Genomic DNA, 16,785 nt, shown 5'->3' with positions numbered 1-16,785 from the left:
GGGGCGGTGCATACCGAGTAACCTAAGGCTGTCAGTTTCAGGCTCGCTCTAGCGGAGGACGGTATAGAGACTGGGCTTATGAAGAGTCCGGGGGGGGGTGGGGGAACAAATGGGTTGCCGGTAGTTTTGTCGGAGGGACATTAGGAATGGGTACAGGGAATGAGGACACGAAGGTAACGCGAGAGCAGCTGAAAGACCCTCCGAGGAAATGGTGATCCCGAGCTGGGGCCTCCATGGGGGAGGGGCGCGAAGTCGGGGACACGCAGGGAAGGCCAAAGCTTGCAGGACGGGGAGAGGGGGACAGAGGACAAGTAGAGAGGGAACAAATAGGAGGTACTGGACATCGGAATACGTGGGAGGGGCTGAAGTGGTCACGTTGTTGGATTCGGGGTAGCAGCCTGGGAGTAAGAAGCCCGGATAAGGGGAAAACACTTCATCTTTTTTTTTTTTTTAATTATTTATTTTGGGGTCTGTTTTGGGTCTTCGTTTCTGTGCGAGGGCTTTCTCTAGTTGCGGCAAGTGCGGGCCTCTCACTGTCGCGGCCTCTCTTGTTGCGGAGCACAGGCTCCAGACGCGCAGGCTCAGTAGTTGTGGCTCACGGGCCCAGTTGCTCCGCGGCACGTGGGATCTTCCCAGACCAGGGCTCGAACCCTTGTCCCCTGCATTGGCAGGCAGATTCTCAACCACTGCGCCACCAGGGAAGCCCCACTTCATCGTTTTTGAGACTCATTGGAGGTGGGGGACCCTTAGGGAGGTTAAACTATGCAGAGGGGTCCCAGTTGAGCACGAGAGTCTCGCTAGCAAATTAGAGTAGCCCTCATCTGCTACACCGGAAGTAGCGAGGTGCGGATCTGAGGCCTTACAGGAGCGGAGAGGCGGGCGCCAGAGCTTCCAGGCCCGCCCCTTCAAACTCCGCCCCGCCTCGATCCCTCACCACCCCCCCCAGCCTGCTCCACACTCCCGCCTCCCGCCCGACGCTGCCTTATAAGGAGCCTCCAGCGGGCGTTCGGTTTGGCCCCGCCTCCTTTAGCCTCATGTCCTAATAAGGACATCTAGGGCATCCCGCAGCTAGGGGCGGGCGGGAGCGCGTCTCCAGGGTAACTGCGAAGTCTCCCTCCCCCTCATCGTTGCTCTAGGAAACTCCGAAGCTCAAAAAAGGTGGAGCCAGCCTCCTCTCCAGGCAGGGCCGCTTGCGCGAGGCCGTTGAGCTGTGGCCCCCACCTGAGGCTCCCGGGAGCTCGGTTGGTGGGCGATGCGGCGGAAGGTCCCCGACTACAACCCCCGGCATGCTCTGCGACGTACCCCACTCTCGGGAGTCGCTCCCCGGGTCCTGAAGCCCAGCCTTCTGGCTCTTCGTTTACACCTTTTATTCTGCATATGGGATCAACGCCCCCAATTCTCTTGTTTGCGACCCTGTCTTCTCTTCCTGCAGAGTAAGAGGGCATGGCCTTTGTTCGAGGCCAAAGAAATCTTCCCGGAGTCCCCCACTCCAGTTTCTTTTTTTGAAGGTTATGCTCCCACAGAGCTTCTGTCTCAATTTCTGCCGGTACTAATTAACCATACGCCTGGTTACCAACTCGAGAATGAGACTCAAGTTTGGTTTAATATCTATTTCCGCTTTTCACTGTTTAGTAAAAGGCACATAATCCTTGAATGCACAAACCCCTGTCTCATGATTTTGGCTTATTACCTCATGATTTTGCCAAACACCCTAAAAACAAGTACAAATCTCTATTTTCAAAGATTTCCTCGTAGCCTTTCCCTTGCGTTTTTTTCTCTTATTTTATTGACGTTGCATATGGCCTTTTCTCAGTAGACAAGAGTGGCTTTACACATGGAGGATGCTTAACAAATGTTTATTGTATAGAAGGTGCCTTATACTAGCGATTCTCCTTGCTCTAGGGCTGGATTCCAGGTCAATGAATAGGTGCTTCAATTCGGAAAACCAAAATACTAACTCACTGAAAATTTTCAGACCAAAGGATCCAGATTGTGCCAAGATAGATCTTAGGAAAACCGTTTCCCTCCGAGGTAGAGAGCCGCGAAGTCGGGGCTCATTTTCAGGTCTTATTACCCAACGCCGAGGCCTTCGCTCAGCTCCGAGCATTTCCTGGGAAATTCGACCAACGGGTGCGCTCTCCGTGCCATAGCCCCGCCTCTCTCGGCTGTTTTGAACTACATTTCCCAGGATGCAACGTGGAGCAGGGAGGCCGTCAGGTGAAAAAGACTCTGTTACCCAGCGAGCCCGAAGACGGCGCAGGACCCTCGGACTTCATTTCCCGTCGGCCCGCGGGGGGAGCGCCGGAAGCCCGCCCCGCCCCTCATTGTGCGGCTCGTACTAAACGGAAGGGGCCGGGAGAGGCCGCGTTCAGTCGGATCCCGGCAGCAGCTGCAGCGGCTCTTGTCTTTTCTGGCTCTCCTTGCTATCTCCTTTTCTCTTCCGGAAACATGGTGAGCGGCAGGCCATGGCGCCGGAGGGGAGGCGGCTGCGGGTCGATCATCTACGCGCGCTAAAGGGAACGGGGGAGCGACGTCGGCATCCCCTCCCCCAGCTCCCCGGGCGGGATGAGGGTCTCGTGCTGAGGGGCGGGCGGCGCTGGGACGCGCGTGCGCGCCCGCGGGCGCCGGTGAGGGCCGGCTTGGACGTCGCTCGCGCGCCCCCTGGACTCCCTTCCCCTCCCCCATCCCGCTGTTGCGCCCGCGCGGACAAGGGCCGTGGGGGAGGGGTCCAGGGCGCGCGCGCCCGTCCCTCGCTGAGCAGCCGGTGTCGCGCGCCGCGGCGGGGCCGAAGAAAGTCGGCTCACGGGGGCGCGCTCGACGGGAGCACGCGGCATCCAAACCTGGCCCGGGGGCGGCGAAGGAAAAGCGCGCGATAGGTCTCGGCGCGCGCGCCCCACCCAGGGGCTGTTCCTGTCTGCGCGTCACCCTCCCTCTCTGGCGGGTCTGTCTCGAGAGCAGGTGGCAGGGATGCTCGCAAGGGGCGGGGGCGGCGCGGCTAGCGGGGATGCGGGGGTGTCCGGGTCCGGGCGCAGGCGCCTGGGATTAGAGACTTGCACCGCGCAGCACAGAGCGGACAGCGCGGAGATCACGGCCGTGCTCGGGAGCTAGCGAGCCCACAAGGCGAGCTGGGTTCGCAGACTACACCCGGCGGAGGCTGGAACGGCGCTGTCGGCCGGCGCGTGCGCACACGGTCCGGCCTGGCTGCTGGGCCCGAAGCCGTGGACCAGCGGGGCTGTCGGCTTTCCAGGATGGGGCCTGAGGGTGGAGCCGAGTTTAGGGAAGTGACCCAGGCGGGCACCGCCCGGAAACCACCCCGTCCCCTGTGTTCGGCCCGAGGGCTGCGAGAGCCGACGGTTGGGTAATTTGTCCAGGCTCGCAGCGCAGGGGGGGCGATAAGCTTGTCGGTAAGGGCGCTTCCTTAGGGTTGAGGCCCTGGAGGTGTTGCTTCCTCTAGGTACGGGTTTTTTTTCGGGGAGGGGGCTGAGTCTAGCCGATCTCCTTTCCCCGCCTACTCCGGAAGCGGCTCAGTCACGTGGCCGGCTTCCTCTGCAGTTCCGGGAGCGGGGGCAGATTTCACCGTGGACAGTCTCACCCCCATTCCTGGCTAGAGTGGCCCCCAACACGACCCAGAATAGAAGTTTAAAGAGCTCTCACGGACCGTGGGCCCTTGAGTTTGGACTGCTAACTTCTATCAGCGACCTTTGGGGCCTGCATTTTTTTCCGGAGAACAGGGAGTTGTCGGGTAGGGCCGTAATTAGGGGTTTGTTGTTCTTGCTTTGGTTTAGGAAGACTCCAGCAGAGAAAGGGATACCTTGTGTGATAACTGCGTTGAACAGTTCTGATGGGCTTGCTAGAACTGTTGAGCACCGTTGGTGACTCCTCTAGCGTTGTGGGTCCTGGTTCTCTCTTAGAGATGACTATGACCTGGTTGTCTGGGTCCCCTTCTACTCTCTGTGAAGTTCTGAGTCAGCACTATGCAAAAGCTGAGACTGAGTATTGTGCGTCTGTAGGTTCTTTTAATTCTGGATTCACATCTTGGCCAAGACTTTGCTTTTCACAGGTCTTTAATCTAGCCTGCAGGATGTCGGAGTGGGGAGGAATGGTGTTGAATTATGTGATCAGAGGTCTCTTCTGTGGCGGCTCTTCTGGGGTTGTGTCACATCTGATCCTTTGACAGTGACTTGGATGGGAAACTAGTGATACTTGTCTTGGGAAGGGGATTAATGACGTCTTGGGGCTGAGGACTATATTTGTTGACATCTAGACAGATTTCCTAAGAAAGCAAAGGAGGGACTTCAGGGCACGTCCCAGAAACTTGTTCCTTATGAGGTGCGTGTGGCTCGTCCTCTAGGCCTCTGGTGTGGCTGTCTCTGATGGGGTCATCAAAGTGTTCAACGACATGAAGGTGCGTAAGTCGTCGACACCAGAGGAGGTGAAGAAGCGCAAGAAGGCGGTGCTCTTCTGCCTGAGCGAGGACAAGAAGAACATCATCTTGGAGGAGGGCAAGGAGATCCTGGTAGGTGATGTGGGCCAGACTGTAGACGACCCCTACACCACCTTTGTCAAGATGCTGCCAGACAAGGACTGCCGCTACGCCCTCTATGACGCAACCTATGAGACCAAGGAGAGCAAGAAGGAGGACCTGGTGTTCATCTTCTGGTGAGCTTCTCCTGCAGGCACCTTTTCCTGTCACCTGCTGTAGGTCTGCCCCACCCTGCTTTCCCAGGACAGGAAGGTCTGTGGCTCCTTGTTAACCCAGTGTTGTGTGTTTCACGGGAGAGTGTTGTAATAAAATGCCTGTCAGTGAGGAACTTGATAAAAGCTTGAACGTTAGGGGCCAGCTCAGGAGTTTCTGGAAGTCCTGTATCACTTCAGGGCACTTGCTAGACTTGGAGGAGGGGGCTTTGCGGCAAGTTCTCTGATTCTGTTTCCCTCCAGGGCCCCTGAGTGTGCACCCCTTAAGAGCAAAATGATCTACGCCAGCTCCAAGGACGCCATCAAGAAGAAGCTGACGGGTAAGGGCCAGCGCTGGTGGTGCCGTATGCCCTTGCATTCAGGCCTTGGCTGCAGGGTGGGGTGGACGGCATGGTAGAGGAGAGCCCTCTCTCTCTGTCTCCTTTTCACTACCCGCTGGATGTAGCCTTATCCCACCATCTGTTCTGCTGGCTCCTTCCCAGCCGCAGCACACCCACTCCCGCCCCAGGGCTCCCTCTCACAGATGCTCCCCCTTCTCCTCCACAGGGATCAAGCATGAATTGCAAGCAAACTGCTACGAGGAGGTCAAGGACCGCTGCACCCTGGCAGAGAAGCTGGGGGGCAGCGCCGTCATCTCTCTGGAGGGCAAGCCTTTGTGAGCCCCCTCCAGCCCCCTGCCTGGAGCATCTGGCAGCCCCAGACCTGCCCATGGGGGTTGCAGGCTGCCCCCTTCCTGCCAGACCGGAGGGGCTGGGGGGATCCCAGCAGGGGGAGGGCAGTCCCTTCACCCCAGTTGCCAAACAGCCCCCCCACCCCCTGGACCTTCCTCCTCCTCCCTCCATCCCTGACGGTTCTGGCCTTCCCAAACCGCTTTTGATCTTCTGATTCCTCTTGGGTTGAAACAGACCAAGTTCCCCCCAGGAACCCCTGTTTGGGGGGGACCTGTATTTTTTTTAACGACACCCCAGTTCCCTCCTTGTTCCTTCCTTTTCCCATGCTGCCAACTTCTAACCACAATAGTGACTCTGTGCTTGTCTGTTTAGTTCTGTGTATAAATGGAATGTTGTGGAGATGACCCCTCCCTGCGCCGCCCGGTTCCCTTCCCCCTTGCCCCTGGTCACAGCCACTCATGGAAGCAGGACCAGTAAGGGACCCTCAATTAAAAAAACAAAAAAAAACCACACAACAATAAAAAGGCTCACTAATGGGATGTTTGTTTTGAGGTTGGGGCCCAGGGGACCTTGGGGGCGGGTAGGCTGGGAGAATGTGCAGCATCTCTTCCCTAACCCTCCCTCCAGCCAGCCCCACACACCCTCATTTGGCGCCAGTGACTAGCTGAGCCTCCTTTCTGACAGTTCCCTCTCTGTATCCTGGCGTCATAGTTGGCAGCAGCCTGGAAGGTAGCTGAGCCAGGGTGTGTCTGCTGCTGGCTGCAGGGGTTCCTTGAACAGAGGGGCTTAATCCCTGAACTGGTTTCTTCTGTTGCCTTGACCCAGGTGGGCAGTAGGACAGTGAGGCCCATTCCGTGATCCCCTGTGCAGCCTTGCCCAGATGTGGGCCCCGAGACTACAAGTTACTGGTTGCTTCTTGAGCTTTTTCTCCACCTTCAGTATTTGGTCTTTGCTCTGCTCTCTCCCCTGGATGGCTGACTCATTTATGAGGGCTGGGTCCAGTGGCTGCTGTGAGTCCGAAGCCAGGTTGAGTCTTTGGCCTTCTGCAGATGTGGCTGGGGGCCAGGGTGGGGCCAGCGAGGTGGAGTCCAGGACTTCAGACCCAGGTGTCTTGGGCTCCACCTTCCTGTGTTTAACCAAGAGAGTGTTGGCTAGAGCCCCACGCTTCTTGCTGGCATTGCTGTGGGCTCTTTTCCAGCCCTGTGCTTTAGGTTTAGGTTTTCACCTGCCCTGCAGGTAAGGTGGAAGTGTTGCCCTAGGGGTGGTGGTGATGGAAGATTTATACCCTGCCCCCTCCTCCGCCTCCCACCATCAACTAAAAAAAAGCCTCCTGAAGTTAAAGAGCTGGTTCCTTAGTTCCTTGGAGCTTGCCAGTATCTCTGGTAGGGAGGCAGGAAGGGGTAGTTCCATTTTACTGATTAGGAAATGGCTGTAGAGAATTTATAATTCGTTTTATGCGTGGTTTTTTCCCGGGTTTATGGGGGTGGTGGCACGCCTTGAAGACTGCTCCTGGATTCCAAGTTCTGGGTCTTGTACCTTCCCACAGAGAGCACCACTGGCGCTCTGAAAAATGGCTGAAGACACTGCAGGGGTGTCCCCCACCGTGTTCCCCCAGGATCTGGTCTCTACCATGGTGCCCCGATAGAGGATGTACTTGGTGGGCCCTCCAACTGGGAAGTCAGGACAAGCAAGCCTCCTTGGTACAGAACCAGGCTTTTTATTTGTGAACAAGCTGGAGACAAATGAACTCGGGGGGCCAGAGGTGGGTTGAGGCTACCCCATAGCCTCTGGGGAGGGATGTCAGGGCCCCTGGGTTTCCCCAGGTTAGGGCTCTGCTTACCTGTGGCCAAGTGTGGTGCCCATGCTGCCCTATCTTGCAGGGCCTGGCACCTTGGGGTAGGGGTAGGCCTTGCCCCGAGAAGTCACGGGGCATGGTGAGTGGCTCCTGGGGTGGGGAAGGAGGCATCTTGCTGGGGTGGGAGGTCGGGGGGCACTCTGGTGGCTCTAAGGTTCCCCCTTGAGGGTGACAAGGGTGTTCCGGAGAAGCAGGGTGCTGGCCTGCAGAGGAGAGATTCTTGATGGCTCTCATCTGCTGCTACCCCCTCTGTTACCCCACCTTGCATAGCCCCTCTGTCCCCATCCCTGTCCTCAGCAATAACAGCTACCATTTATTGAGGCCTCACTACCAATGACAGAAGGGAATGGTCCTGATCCAAAATGGGGAACTGTGGTCCTGAACAGCTGGGGCTGCTCCTGGCAGCCTGACCTCCACCGCACCCCCCATGCGCCAAGACACTTGATAAGGGCCTAGAGGCCCAGCGGTGGGAGGCCAGGAAAGCAGCAAGAAGGCTCGGTGAGGCTGGCGGGCTCACCTTAGCGTGTTTGAGCTCCAGCTCCGCCAGCTCGATGAGGTTCTTGCGGAAGGAGGAGACGCGGCGGGATCTGAAGTCCATGAGCTCTGGAGAAGAGAGGAATGGGGACCCCGGCAGAGTCAGCAGTGCAGTGGCAGGGGCTCCAGGGCCGTGGGGCTTACCCTGCTTGGCTGAGTCGGAGAGGCGTTCAAAGCGCTGGCAGCACAGCTGCTGGTGGCTCTCGGCGGTCCGCACCTCCCGGTTCCTGGTGCGCGCCTTGTCCAGTGCCTTGTTGGCGTTCTCATAGTCTGCCAGCGCCCGCAGCCGCCGGTACAGCAGGTCCTGGGGCCGGCAGGGGCACAGGATCCCTGGCCCACGGCCCTTGCCTACCTGCCCGCCCTCCCTGGTGGCTCCAGCCCCGAGGTCTGCTCTGGGGCCACCTCTCACCTTGGCTGCCTGTGAGTCGCGCACGTAGTACCTCAGCATGTCCGACAGCTTCAGGTCCTCGTCAGAAGCCACTCGGCCCTCCAGTTTCTGCATCAGGAAAGTGGAGGCTGGGGAGGGAGCTGGTGGGGGGGCAGCTAAGGACTGGGGGTGCTGCTGTTCATCTAAACACCAAGTAGGGTCACTTGATACCCACGCTATGTCAAGCCCTGTGGTTCGGGGGAGCAGGCCAGGGAAGGCTTCACAGAGGAGGCGGCATCTGATCTGGATCTTGGGGGTTGAGCAGGGCTTAGACGACAGCCAAAGGCTTTGCAGGTGTGCAAGCCTGGTATGTTTTCAGGGAACCATAAGTTCAGTGGGGCACTTGGGCAGCAGTGGGCCAGATCACAACAGGCTTAAGATGCAAGCTAGGGACTTTGGGCTTTGTGTCTTGGGTAGTTTCAAGGAGGGATAGGGTCACTGAAGGGCCCTGAGCAGGGAAGAGATGGGGTCCAACGGACATTTTAGGAAGACTGGCACACTGGTGACTTTCTTGGAGCGGAGTTCAGGAAGAGCGTGTCTGTGGCAGGATGCTGGCAGCACGGAACAGTCTGCCAGAGGCACGTGGCACATCCTTGTAAGTGCCTCGCCAAGCCACTTCCCACCTCCTCCCCCATCACCACACACCCACACTTGAGGCTGGATCCCTGTCTCCACTCCATCTCTTATTAAACTAGTCTGCAGAGTGAGTCCAGGGCCTCACTGAGCCCAAGTTATCACCGAACATTCCAAAATGACCCTGGAGCTTTCCCCTCTCCCGGGACACTCTCTTCCCTGCAAAGGATCATTGGGTGGCCTTTCAACACAGAAGGCAGTACTCACCCTTAGTCGTTCAAAGAGCTCTGCCAATTTGAGGAAGCTCCTAGGAGGCGGTGGGGAGGAGTTAGGGCAGGGGTCTTAGGGATTGCTTAAAGCTTCCCTGCCCTGGTGAACCTTCCCTCTCTCTCGCAAAGCCCAAGAGGAGCTTCTGCATCTCCCACTAGAGCTGATAGTAGGCTTCCATGGAGTGACCCCTCATGGACAGACACAGTATTATGGGCAAAGAAAGAGGGCAGAGGGGCAAGAGGGAGTCCTCACGTCTTTAGCTGGTTGACTTCTTGTGTTCCCAGACTGCTCAGTGCAGCTGAGATAGGGATATAATCATCTGCCAGGCCTGTTGGGGAAGAGCCGTCTATCAGAGCCCCTTGGTCTGCACGTCAAGTCCCAGCCCTGGTGTTTGTGGCCACGGGCAGACACAGGGCGTTTCCTGCTCTCTCCTCTCCCCTGGGGAGTAGGGCCCCTGGGGAGAGTCCAGGGCCCCTGGGACCCTGCGTACACTTGTGAGAGTGCATGACTCGGTCTGCCCGGAGGCAGGCGTCCCGGATGCGGGTGTGGTACTCCAGCAGGAAGGTCCTCTCATGCTCGAAGAAGTCATCCACCTCCTAAGGGAGCCAGACAGGACCCACTCACACCGAGTCACCAGGAGCAGCGCAGTCTCGGGCTCCCGGGCGTGGCACAATCTCCCTCTAGGCGGGGCCCAATCAGTGGCTTCCCTCCCACAGGGACCCAGGGTCTCAATCCTTGCTGGGGACTTGAGGCCCTGGGTTGAATCCAGAGAGGGGGGCCCCCCAAGTCACCTTGAGCCCTGACATGCCAGTGATGAGGGCTTCATCTGCAGACTTCACAATATTCCTCAGAAACCCCCCAAGGAGCTCCTTCCTGTTCTTTCCTCGGACACTCAGCTGAGGCACACGTGGGGAGGGTGTGACGTCAGGGTGGGCATTTGCACCTCCCACCCCCGGCATATACCACTCGCCGAGCTGATGAGATAGCGGCCTGAGCCCACTTAGAGCCTTGCCCCCCACCCCCGGGGGGACCCCAGCTCTGTGGCCCAGCTCACATCCTGGCCATATTCCAAAAAGACAAAGAAGTTGTGGTCTCGACGCAGGGTGGGGTGGGCCGCCAGGCGCTGCAGAAAGACTTCATGCATTGCAACTGTCTTCTTAAAGATGGCCAGATACTCCCTGCAGAGGAGGGCAGGCAGCTCGCGGGCCCTCCCTGGCTCCTTCCCCCCTCCTGCCCCCTTCCCCCTCGGCAGCCCTGGAGCGAGGAGCAGGGTCCTGAGCATCCACAGGGGACAGTCAGGGGAGAAACCCTGGGGCTGTCAGGAGAGGCTGGGCTGGGGCTTTGTCACAGACAGGAACGGGAGGCGGCACTCACGCTTCCAGTTCCTCCTTCATTTTGGCAAACTCTTCCCGCGTGATAGAGCTGTCTCCCTCACCCAACTTCTGCAGTTTTTCCCTTGAAGCCTCAAAGTCTGGCCTTGGAGGGGCTGGGGGGATCTGCTCCAAGGAGGGACAGAGCTGGAAGTCCTCTCGTCGTTGAGAAGGCCGTCACCCGCGCCCCGAAGCCTGGCCCAGCCTCCCGGCCTCCCCCCGGTGCCCAGGCCGGCCTGTCCTCACAATGAGACCGGCGTACTCCTCGTTTTCCACGTAGGCATTGTGTAGCCAGATGAACTCTTCATGATGTCGCACGACTGAGAACTCGGTCTGGGCCAAGTGAGGGACGCAGCTCTGGAAGCCAGGGAACCTAGCTGAGGTGTCTTTCCTCCCCTGCCCAAACCCTACACCCACCAAGCTTCCCGGGCACCCACTTTTGGGCCTCCCCAATCCCACATCCCATGGGAGGCATCCATGACTACCCTCAGGAGGGTGGACAGGGGATGGTAGTACTTGGGGCCTTAGGCAGGCAAAGGCTGTACGAGACTAGACAAGATGCCCTCTTTCTCAGAGGGCCAGGGGCCAAGAGCCAGGCTGAGGAGCCGGGCCCAGAGGCTACGCGGGCATCTGCGCGCCGGGCTCCTGAAGCAGCCATCTGAACCCCCCCTGCTCCGGCGCAGCCTCACCTTGGTTTGAACAGTGAATTTCACCTTGTCCCGCTCGCTGACGGCATCAGAGATCTCCACCTGTAAGGACCTGTCTCCCTGCAGGTCCGGGGACATGGAGGAGGGCTGTGGGGGAAGGGAGGTCCCTGACATGACTGGCCACGCCCCCCCCGCCCATCCTCGCCGCAGGCTTCCGGTCCTCCTGCAGAGCCCACCTCAGCAGCATTACTCCCACCACGCCCTGGGGGCGCCGGCTGTTACCCCCCACCTCCCGAGGGATCCTGATAAGTCACTGCTCAGGATTCACAATGACACTTTCCCACCCTGCCATCCTCTGAAGTAGGCAGAACTCTCCCCGTTTGATAGGCCTGGAAGCTGTGACCACCAGAGAAGTGAAATAACTTGGCCGAGATCATACAGGTGCAAAGCGGCAAGACCAGATTTGAACAGAGTTTCTCGGTTCCAAACCCCATGCACTTCCTCAGTTACCGGCCCACCCCTTCTCAGCTGGTTACCTCAGGTACATTTCACCAGGTGTAAAGTGAGCTGGATAAGATGGTCCCACCCCTTTTGAGGGGCTCCTGAGACCATTCCATTCACTACGTTTGGTACCAAGAGGCACTGACTTGGAGGCCAAGCACTTGTATTTTTTCTCTAAGTGAAAAGGTCCTTGAGGCACCAAGTTACTAGTTCATTCTTACACTGAGCTATCTCAACAAGCATTTAGTGAACACCTGCTATGTCCACACCATTGTGCCAAGAGGTACTAGGGAGAGAGGTAGAGGCTCAGAAGCCACTCTCCCTTCAAGTACTACTCACCAGTATATAAACTGACACCTGCCCACCTCTCACACCCAGACGCCTCCCTCTCTCCTCTCACAGGCTTTAGCACTTATTTGGGACACTGTGGGACCACTCTTAGACTTCTAGCACCATAGATTAATTTTACCTGGCCTTGAGCCTCATATCAATGCAGTTACACAGTATATACTATTTTGTGTCCATGTTCTTTAGTGAGACCCATCTATGTCATTGAGTGCAGTGTTTCTTTTTCATTGCTGTGTAGTGTTCCATCGTATGACCGTATCGTAGTTTATCCATTCTACTGTTGGTGGTCTTTTGGATTATTTCAAGTTTGGGGCTATTATGAATAAAGCTGCCATGAACATTCTTGCATATATCTTTTGAGGGACCTAAGTACTCATTTCTGTTGGGTACGAGAATGGCTTCGTCAGAGGGTAGGCATGTGTTTAAAACGCTTTCATAGATACTGCCAAACAGTTTTCCAAGGTGACTGTACTAATTCACACTCCCTCCAGCACTGAATGAAAGTTCCAGTTGCACCACATCCTTGCCAACATTTAGAATTGTTAGTCCTTTTAATTTTAGCCTTACTGGTGGAGGTACAGTAATACTGCATTGTGGGGACTTCCCTGGTGGTCCAGTGGTTAAGACTCCATGCTCCCAATGCAGGGGGCCCAGGTTCAATCCCTGGTCAGGGAACTAGATCCCGCATGCCACAACTGAAAGATCCCACTTGCCGCAACTAAAAAAAAAAGATCCCACATGCCACAACAAAGATCCCGCGTGTGGCAACGAAGATCCCACGTGCCACAACTAAGACCAGTGCCACCAAATAAATAAATATATCTTTTTTTAAAAAAATAGTGCATAGTGGCTTTAACTTGTATTCCCTGGTGAGAAATGATATTGAACACCATTTCATGTACCTATTAGACATTCAGATATCTTCTTTTGTAAAGTGCCTATTCATGTCTTTTGCTCCTCCCTGCCATCCTCTTTTAAAAATCAGATCATCTTTCTCTTATTGATTTGTAGGAACTCTTTAAATATCCTGGAGACAAGCCCTTTGTCAGTTATATGTTTTGCCAATATCTCCTACTCTATGGGTTGCCTTTTCACTCTCTTAATGGCTTATAATTTTACAAGCTCAACATATCAATCTTTTCTGGTTTGTGTACTCTTGAAGAAGCACTCCTACCCCAAGGTCATGAAGATAGTCTCCTATTTTTTTCTTCCAGAAATTAACAGTTTTAGGTCTATGATCCATTTAATTCATCTTGTATGCAGTGTAAGGTATGGGTTGTGATTCATTTTTGCCCTATAAATAGCCAGTGATTTTACCACTATTTGTTTAAAAACACTATTTTCTCACTATTGATTTGTTTTGGTAGAAAATCAATTGACCTCATAAGTGTGATCAGTTCTGTATTCTCTATTCTGTTCCACTGATCTATATATCTATACTTTTGATAATATCACACTCTCTTGATTACTGTAATTGACAGGCAACGTTGAAATCAGGTAGAATTAACTTTGTTCTTTTTCAAAATCATTTTGGCTATTGTAGATCCTTTGCATTTCCACATAAATTTTAGAATCAGCTTGTTATTTTCTACCCCCAAAGAACTTTCTGGGATTTGATTGAGATTACATTGAATCTATAGATCAAATTGAGAAGGACAGACATTTTTACAATACTGAATCTTCCAGTCTATGAACATGGAATATCTTTCCAGTGATTTAGGTCTTCTTTAATTTTTCTCAGTAATTATATATATATATATAGATTTATTTATTTGTTTATTTTTGGCTGCGTTGGGTCTTGGTTGCTGTGTGCGGGTTTTCTCTGGTTGTGGCGAGCGGGGGCTACTCTTCGTTGTGGTGCGCAGGCCTCAGTAGTTGTGGCTCACGGGCTGTAGAGTGCAGGCTCAGTAGTTGTGGCGCACGGGCTTAGCTGCTCTGCGGCATATGTAATTTTTTATTTTGCATATTTTGAAACTGTTATTAGGTGCATAAAATTGAGGAGTGTTTTCCTGTTGAACTGACTCTTTAATCACTATAAAATGTTCCTCTTTATTTCTAGTAATACTTCTTTCTTGTCTTCCAGTCTGAAATTGATAAAGCCACACCAGCTTTCTTTTGGTGTGTTCATAGTGTACATATTCCATCAGTTTTTCAATATTTCTATGTCCTTATAGCAGGTTTTTTTTTTTTTTTTTTTTTTGCGGTACGCGGGCCTCTCACTGTTGTGGCCTCTTCCGTTGCGGAGCACAGGCTCCGGACGCACAGGCTCAGCGGCCATGGCTCACGGGCCCAGCCGCACCGCGGCATGTGGGATCTTCCCGGACTGGGGCACGAACCTGTGTCTCCTGCATCGGCAGGCGGACTCTCAACCACTGTGCCACCAGGGAAGCCCTGGCAGGCATATTCTTAACCACTGCGCCACCAGGGAAGCCCAGATGTTTGTTTTTTAACTGTAGTTTTTGTTCCATTCATTATTATTGTAATTACTGATATAGTAGGCTATAAACCTGCCATCTTACTTTTTGTTTTCTCTTCATCTCATCTGTTTTTTGTTCCTTTATTCTTTCTTTCTTTTTTTTAAAACAAATTTTTATTGGAGTATAGTTGCTTTATTCTTTCTTTCTTGATTTCTGTTAGATTACTCAAGTATTTTATGTTATTTCATTTTCTCTGTTATATTTTTACTTACATATTCATTTATTACTCTTTTCATTTCTCTATATTTATAGGAGAATTTTGAAGAAGCCAATGATTACTCTGGAGAACATGGTCTAATAACAGATTTTCAAAGAGTCTGGCATCTACAAAGGTTAGGGGTGCACCCAACAGTTTGACAGCCCAGTATATCCTTAGAACACATAGCATCCACTATTACTGGTAACAGTAATAGTAATATAATAGCTAACACTTATATTTGCTCTACTTATATGCCAGGCATTGGTCTAAGCATTTTATATATATTAACTAATTTTTTTAAATATTTTTTTTGATGTGGACCATTTTTAAAGTCTTTATTGAATTTGTTACATTATTGCTTCTGCTTTATGTTTTGGATTTTTGACCACAATGCATGTGTGATCTTAGCTCCCCCACCAGGGATAGAACCTGCACCCCCTGCATTGGAAGGCAAAGTCTTAACCACTGGACCGCCATGGAAGTCCCTGTGTTAACTAATTTACCATGAATATGAACATAGATAAACACTGAAACAGATGCTTTCTGTTCCATACTTTGGTCTCTCACCCCTCTCACTTCTTCAAATTCCACTGATCCCCATTCCTCACTTCTTGGCTTCTCCAGCACCCCCATGGCAGGCTCTGCCTCTGTCCAACTGCCCCCCACCCCCAAAGTCTGGCTCATTGGTGCAATAGGCCCCCAAGTCCCCTGTCTCCTTCCTGCTTGGTAAATGCTTGAGGGAGATAGGACTTCAAAGATGGACCACAGCTGCTCCATCCTTATCCTCAGTCACAGCCCACTAGGCACATTCCTCCTACCCCTGAAAGTGTGCACCTCTGTATGCCCCACCCCTAACCATCCTTGGCACAAGGATGCTCAGAAACTATTTGTTGAATGAAGTCAAGAGGAAAGAATGAATGGTCTCATGATTACATGAACATAGATACACAAGTGAAGCCATTAGTGCTGAACAGTATTCCCCCACCTTGGGAAAGGAGGAGGGTACTCCAGCCCCTTCTCAATCCCTAACATCCTTCCTTCTTCCCCATCAAACCAGCATGAGTCGGTCCTGGGAAGGGGATGAGTAAGAGTGACGGGTCCTTTTCCATCTGTCGGGGCCACGGTAAACCCTGCCTCCTTTGACATCCTCACCAGCCCCCATGCTGATGCCACGGAAGCGCCCCACCCCCTTGCTCAGGTCTCGTGCGTGGGCACGAACACACACACACACACACACACACACACACACACACACACACACACCATTCCCTGATTGGGCATCACTGGGTATCATGGAGTGAGGTGAAGGTTGGGAGGGTGTTTGCATCCTTTCTGTACCTTGCTCTCCTTCCCAGCCTCTAGATGCTCCTCCATCACTCTCGTGCTCGACTACAGCACACAAGAATTCCGCGGCGGGTTACTGCCCGCGCGCTCCCGTAGGTTGGTCGCCGGTAAATCGCCCCGAGGAACGGACCCAGTGGGGATCCTATCAGCTGACAGAGGCACTCTCCCCTCCCTACCAAGGAGTCACCTGGAGCCGGGCGTGGTTCCACGCCGTTCCCTCGCAGCCGCGCCTTTTGATTGGGTAGCAGGTTTACCGTGCGGGACACCATTGGCTGCAACGCCTGTCGTTCCTGTGCCTGGGCCCCAGCTTTTAAGGGGCAGCGCGGAACTGAGAGGGCCGGGAACAACCCACAGCTTGGAGAATGGAGTCGGGGGGGCGGGGGGACTCTAGGATCGCAGAGGTCTAGTGTCGCGTCAGCCCACGCCCCAGGCTGGCTGACTCCCGCCCGCCGCCCCTCTGGGCCGCGCCTTCTAACGGCCTGGCGCGGCCTGCGCGTGCGCACTACCCTAGTCTCGCGCCCTACAGGCGGTGGGCGGGGCGGCAGGCCAGAGGGCTGGGTGGGAGGGTGGGGTGGGTGAGGGGAAGGGGGAGCCGGTTTTGGGGGGCGGACTAGGGACGAAGACAAGGGCTAATGTCTTTGGAGAAAGGGGTTCCGTTTGGACATCCGCTCTGGGACATGAGGGAGTGGCTGGGTAAGCCGCAAAGGGCGGCGAGGGGGCGCGACAGGGCCCGCGGCCAGGGCGCCCGAGGCCAGGCGCGGACCCGCGGGCGGTCGCAACTGGAGCCTGGAAGCAGAGGGCCGCAGACGATGCGAGAAAAATTGTGGATGCCCTGGAACGGGCTCATCGTGATCGGGAAGAGAATGGAGCTCCT

General features: G+C 54.6%; 2 protein-coding genes and 1 non-coding gene across 18 annotated transcripts; 2 read left to right on the top strand and 1 right to left on the bottom strand.

Annotated features, from left to right (window-relative positions):
• The first annotated feature begins 2,294 nt into the window (after positions 1 to 2,294).
• Positions 2,295 to 5,905, top strand: CFL1 (cofilin 1). Of its 4 annotated transcripts, none has more exons than XM_032638952.1 (4): positions 2,295 to 2,451; positions 4,352 to 4,659; positions 4,939 to 5,015; positions 5,242 to 5,905. In XM_032638952.1, the coding sequence occupies exons 1-4, from the start codon at positions 2,449 to 2,451 to the stop codon at positions 5,352 to 5,354; spliced, it is 501 nt and encodes a 166-aa protein (XP_032494843.1). In that variant the 5' UTR covers positions 2,295 to 2,448; the 3' UTR covers positions 5,355 to 5,905. The 4 variants fall into 4 exon arrangements, with proteins under 4 accessions (XP_032494843.1, XP_032494846.1, XP_032494847.1 ...); XM_032638955.1 differs by lacking the exon at positions 2,295 to 2,451 and adding an exon at positions 2,700 to 2,941 and having other exon boundaries at positions 5,242 to 5,900; XM_032638956.1 differs by lacking the exon at positions 2,295 to 2,451 and adding an exon at positions 2,936 to 2,958 and having other exon boundaries at positions 5,242 to 5,900.
• SNX32 (sorting nexin 32) lies at positions 5,644 to 16,215 on the bottom strand. Of its 13 annotated transcripts, XR_004350966.1 has the most exons (14): positions 15,906 to 16,215; positions 11,085 to 11,189; positions 10,642 to 10,752; positions 10,400 to 10,542; positions 10,080 to 10,203; positions 9,817 to 9,921; positions 9,516 to 9,621; positions 9,278 to 9,353; positions 9,023 to 9,062; positions 8,165 to 8,251; positions 7,900 to 8,085; positions 7,739 to 7,824; positions 7,207 to 7,424; positions 5,644 to 6,492 (listed from the first exon to the last, which is right to left on the bottom strand). XR_004350966.1 is itself a non-coding variant. In XM_032638940.1 (13 exons), the coding sequence occupies exons 1-13, from the start codon at positions 15,939 to 15,941 to the stop codon at positions 7,289 to 7,291; spliced, it is 1,341 nt and encodes a 446-aa protein (XP_032494831.1). In that variant the 5' UTR covers positions 15,942 to 16,214; the 3' UTR covers positions 7,068 to 7,288. The 13 variants fall into 13 exon arrangements, 9 of the variants coding, with proteins under 9 accessions (XP_032494831.1, XP_032494836.1, XP_032494837.1 ...); XR_004350967.1 differs by having other exon boundaries at positions 7,739 to 8,059; positions 10,400 to 10,521; positions 15,906 to 16,205; XM_032638940.1 differs by lacking the exon at positions 5,644 to 6,492 and having other exon boundaries at positions 7,068 to 7,424; positions 15,906 to 16,214.
• TRNAW-CCA lies at positions 12,494 to 12,566 on the top strand. The gene has a single exon. It is a non-coding gene; the product is annotated as a tRNA-Trp (tRNA).
• Positions 16,216 to 16,785: the final 570 nt, after the last annotated feature.

The sequence above is a fragment of the Phocoena sinus genome, chromosome 8, assembly GCF_008692025.1.
Source record: "Phocoena sinus isolate mPhoSin1 chromosome 8, mPhoSin1.pri, whole genome shotgun sequence".
Taxonomy (NCBI): Eukaryota; Metazoa; Chordata; class Mammalia; order Artiodactyla; family Phocoenidae; genus Phocoena; species Phocoena sinus.
The sequence above is the reverse complement of the archived record's forward strand: the minus strand, read 5'-3'. Positions and strand labels throughout refer to the sequence as shown.